General features: G+C 50.6%; 1 protein-coding gene across 1 annotated transcript; it reads right to left on the bottom strand.

The window, feature by feature from the left end:
- Positions 1-719: 719 nt before the first annotated feature.
- Positions 720-2803, bottom strand: Chst14 (carbohydrate sulfotransferase 14). Its single transcript, XM_028767065.1, has one exon. It carries the CDS (start codon positions 2652-2654, stop codon positions 1524-1526), a length of 1131 nt encoding a protein of 376 aa, XP_028622898.1. The 5' UTR covers positions 2655-2803; the 3' UTR covers positions 720-1523.
- Between the last annotated feature and the right edge of the window lie 2055 nt (positions 2804-4858).

The raw sequence follows: 4858 nt of genomic DNA, 5'->3' as shown, positions 1-4858 counted from the left end.
ACAAAACAACAACAACAAAAACAAAAAACGGACCAAGAAAAAAATTCAACATGTTTTTGCCTAAGCTAAGCTAATGCAGAGCCCATGCCTCCTATCCATTCCTTTGAGTTTTCTTTTCCTTTAATCATGTGTATTGTATATATTTGTATGCATGTGTATCATGTATGTATGGGTACCCACAGAAGTCAGAGCCATCAGAGTCCCTGGAGCTAGAGTTACAGGCTGGAGCCACCTGAGGTGGGTGCTAGGACTTGAACTCAGGTCCTTCTGAACTTGACCACTAAGCCACCTCTCCAGCCCTCATTCCCTGTAAGGACTGACTAATCCACATAGGTGTGCTGTATACCTGATGCCACATTGTGTACCCCTGTCTGGTCTGGAACCCCATGTATATACCAGGCTGGCCTCAAACTCAGAGACTGTCTTGGATTAAAGGTGTGTATACTCCGTTCCCCTGGCTGGTGTCATTCTTGGCAGGCCTTACCTTTTAAATGGCATCTTAGAAACTGAGTCTGTGAGCATATTAGAAGTCCCAAAAGACTTTATGGTGTGACAGGGGCCACTGGACCTGTTTAAGCAGGTTTAGTTATGTTGTCTTATTGCTTCTACTTGCAAGCTTTCTCTTTTGACCTGGGAAAGCAAGCACTAGGAGTCTCCCAGCACCATTGGGAACTGAGGGAAATCACAGAGATGCTCATTTTGTATACAAAAAACAAAACAAAACAAAACAAAAAAGCTTTATTAAAAGTCAGCCCTTAACAAGGATTCTATCAAAATATACACATTTAAAATAAATGCATTAGACAAGTGACAACAGTCAAATACACAGGCCACACACAGTCTCACACAGTCTCAAACAGTTTGTAGGGAAGGGAGGCTTATTGAAGATGCTCCAGGAGCCCTAGGAGCCCTAGGAAGAGGTCAGGCATAGGGGTCTTTGGATGCTTGAGGGGCCAGGCTTAGAGCTTCAAGGTAAGGCCCTACTTTAGTTTCTCTTTCCTTAGAAAAATGATTCAGACCTAGCAAGAGGAGGAAATTTAAAGTTTGGAGTAGAAAGGCACAGATTTCATTTCTAAGCACCACAGCTCACTCCAGTTCTGAGGTCCATGGAGTGGATGAATGGGGGTCAGAGCCATTGGTCCTGGGCATGATCAAGTGCCTGGCTAGTGCCATATTTGGGATTTGGCCACAGGTTAAATTACAACGGACCAGGTGGACTGCATAGACCCAGCAGCCAGGGGCTTGGAGTCAGTCTTTAGATCAAACATATGGCTTTAATAACCACTGGTGCTCTGCAGACAAGGATGCCACAGGCCCCTAAGGGAGTCAGTTCACCAGTGAAAGCAGCAGGCCTCCTTTCTAGATCTGAGTCACTGTGGACAAGGACTTCCGAGGACAGTCCCTACCACTGAGATATGGATATACCTAGAGAAATCAGGAAGCCCCAGACCTAGGAGTTTCTCTGAAAGATTCTTCAAAGCTGGTGTCATTAAATCCAAACTCCAAAAGGTGCTGGCCCACTGTCACTGGTGACAGGCTTCCTTGGTGACATTGGGCAGTGGGTAAGCAAAGAGGGAGAAGTCCAGGATATACTTAGGTAGCACATCTTGAAGCAGGGCTCGTGGGGCATTGCACAGGTGGTAATGCAGACTTTCTGGGCTGGCTGGCCGGTACCAGGCCTGGCGAGCTGGGAACCGGACATGGGGTGGGGCCTGTACCCACTCCAACACCTGGTTGGCATCGGCCTCCAGCCTCTCATAGGAACCCACGAAGTCGTAGTGCACAGCACATGGTTGGCACAGGTGGTACACAGGCATCCAATGCTCATTCATATGTTCAGGATCCTCATCCACCAGATATCTCAGAAACTCTGGGAAGGTGACATCGTCTCCTGCAGGACTGGGGCCAGCTCCAGCCCTGTAGCGCCTGACAATTTCGGCCCCATAGCGCTGCTGGTACTCTCGGATCTCTCCAAACTTGTTGCGGTAAGCAGACAGGAGGCGTTCCAAGGGGTCTCGCACAAACAGGAACTTGAAGTAGTGCTGCAGACGGTAGCGAATCTCCTCAGGCCGCAGGTCTGCCAGAAACACCAAGTCACTGCGGTGGTCCATCTTGAGGCGGACATCCACATTGTTTAGGACACCCGCCAGCACCTTCAGCACGCGTTTCCAGTTAGAGCAGGCCACTTTGGGGACGTAGCAGTAGAGGAAGCGGTAGCGGTCACTTACGAGGATGTGGCGCAGCAGGGTGCGCCGCTGTCCCACCGGCAAGTCCCAGGGGTCTCGAGGCATGCCTGGTTGTCCGCACACGGCCCTCAAGGTCCGGTTTCGGATGTCCTCCCTCACTTGCAAGTCCGAGTCCCCAGCATACAAGGATAGGCCTCTAGACTTAGGATCTGTCCCGCTCCAGGCCGCGCCTTTGTGGCTGGGAGGCTGCAGGGGAAGGGGTTTCATCTCCGATAGGATGCCCCGCTCGATCATGAGCAGCAGTCCGCTGGAGGCCACGATTACTGCGAACATCAGCATGGACGGCAGCAGCAGAGGCGGTCCCCCAAGCCCAGCCCGGGCCCTGCCCAAGGGGGGCCGCCTCGGCGTGCGGCCCAGGGTCTCGGCGCTTTTCGGGGCAGCCAGTGGGGTCAGAGGGCGGGGAAACATGGTGCTGCGGCCAGACCTCACCGACCTTGAGGCTGCAGAAGAGGCAACTGCGGCTGGGGCTGGCGGTCTCGGGAGGAGAGGGATAGTGGGTAGCAGGCTCCCGGGGTGCAGCCAGGGACCAGGGCCGGATGTCCCGCCCGGCCTCTCTCCTCTCCCCGCCCCTCCCTGATACAGGCGCAGGGGCGGGCTCACGCCGGGGGGCGGGGAGAGGGGCCGGTGCCCGAGTCCTAGGAGCTGTTTGCGGAGGCCACAGGCGGACCCTAGCCCGAGAGAGGATGCATGAGCCTGGGTCAATCCAGACTCCTGGGCCTGGGGACAAGATGAGATCTGGAAAGCGGGAAAGAGCTACTGAGGTCCCATGTCTCTTTAACACGTGTCCTCTTGATGCTGGACATAAGATTTGCACCCTTCATTCTGTTTTAAACTGCTCCGGAACCGCCATCCCTCCAACTGTGATCTGAAGGCAGGACAACCCACCACTCAGTTGGTCTAGACATAAGGAGATATGTCTTGACTGGAATCATAATCCTTAGCCGCCCTTGCCGGTCCCAGTCCAGGACAGAGCCACTCTGTCAAGATCTGGCTAATGACTCCATGGTGACATTTTCCTTTAGTAATTCCTGGGGACTAGTGTTTATCTACTGAGCAATGCTGATCTGTCTGTAAATGGAATCTCCCCTCCCAAATCTGAAGCAGCAGGCTAACTGGGACATTCTGGTCAGAGGCTATGGACAAGTACCTCGAGACCATGTATAGCAAATATATACTTCATGACAACCTACAAGTACAACGCAGCAACCATACAGAAAGCCTTGATTGGAGCCAAGATGTGACCAGTGGCACCAGATTGGCCATGTGGGCTACAGGCAGCTCCCAGAGTACTTTGAACAGCAGCATTCAACTAGTCCCTAAGCACTGAAGCTTGACTTCATGTGGGGGCCCCAGCAAGGCCTGAGACAACAGGATTGGGGAACATGTCTAAAATTTTTTTTCATTATTTCCTTTAGTTATCAGCTACTTGACAAGTAGATTCTGTGGATGTTCCCATTGTATGGACCCTGGGGTAGCTGTGACCGCAGGTTTTTGTTTTTCAGACATTGTAAGGGTTTCACTGTATAGCCAAGGCTGACTTTCAGGTCTTCCCATCTCACTCCCGAGTGCCTAGATTATAGGCATGTTCCACTATGTCTGTCTCTGTTGATCTTACTCTAAAAGAACTTCTAGTCATGACAGCACACTAGATGGGAGGAGGAAGTACTGACTTTGGGACTGGTTATACTCAGAGGATGATAGTAGGATTGGGTGATAATGGTGAGATGAAGCTAGCTGATTAGGCAGATGAGGGAGTCTGAGGAATAAAATGGTGTGTGTGTGTTTGACAGAGAGCTCTCCAAACCCAGTTACACAGAAAACACAGGGTAAGGGTCAGAACTGGGAGGTTCAGTGGCCTTCCAGTTGGATGCGGGGTGCATCTCAGGTCACTTCTGACCCGCCACTATACTGCTGTTCATTTCCAGTCAGTGTATAGATTTCTGGTGGTGGGATCGCTTGGGTATGTCTGTAAAATGACACCTCTTAAAACCCTCATGGGCAGCACATACCATGGGATATGTCCATACCTATGTCATGAATAGAAAGCACTGGGGATGAAAGCTCTGATCTCACCATCACTTTTCTTCTACCATCGATTTGGACTGAGTTAACAGGTGGGGGGACTGCAACATCCCAGAATGAGAGGGCTCTAAAGAGGACCATGCTACTCCGCCAGTCAAATCCACAAACTCAAGATGCAGTCCTATCCCACACCACAAAAGGAGTGCCAGCTGCCAGAAACTGAAGACGGAAGTTTCTAACCAGTCCCAAGGTTATGATAGTTATCTTTATGCATCTAGATTAACTAACTCCCACTTGGGTCACTGACCAAGCCAGAGCTGGCAACCCAAGAATTTCACAAACCCAGAAGGCAGCTGTGGCTACCTTAATGTTAACTTCAAGCTCCCATTTCCTGGGTCTTTTCACTTGCCTTTTTTTTCCAGCTTTACACCTTTGTTAGCCTTAATAAGCACTTCTGCTGCAAGGAGTAACTAACCAGGACCCCCGAAACAAGAACAGTGAGCCCCTTCATATTTACTCATTAAAATCCAAACTAACTCCCCAAAATAAAAGCACCAAGCCAAACTCAAAACAAGACACACAGAAAGTAA

Source organism: Grammomys surdaster, unplaced genomic scaffold (assembly GCF_004785775.1).
Source record: "Grammomys surdaster isolate TR1022 unplaced genomic scaffold, NIH_TR_1.0 170, whole genome shotgun sequence".
NCBI classification, from domain to species: Eukaryota; Metazoa; Chordata; class Mammalia; order Rodentia; family Muridae; genus Grammomys; species Grammomys surdaster.
This window is presented reverse-complemented; position numbering and strand designations above follow the sequence as displayed.

Coding starts and splice junctions, on each gene's coding strand:
- Chst14 (XM_028767065.1), bottom strand. CDS start 2,654: ATGTTTCCCCGCCCTCTGACCCCACTGGCTGCCCCGAAAAGCGCCGAG.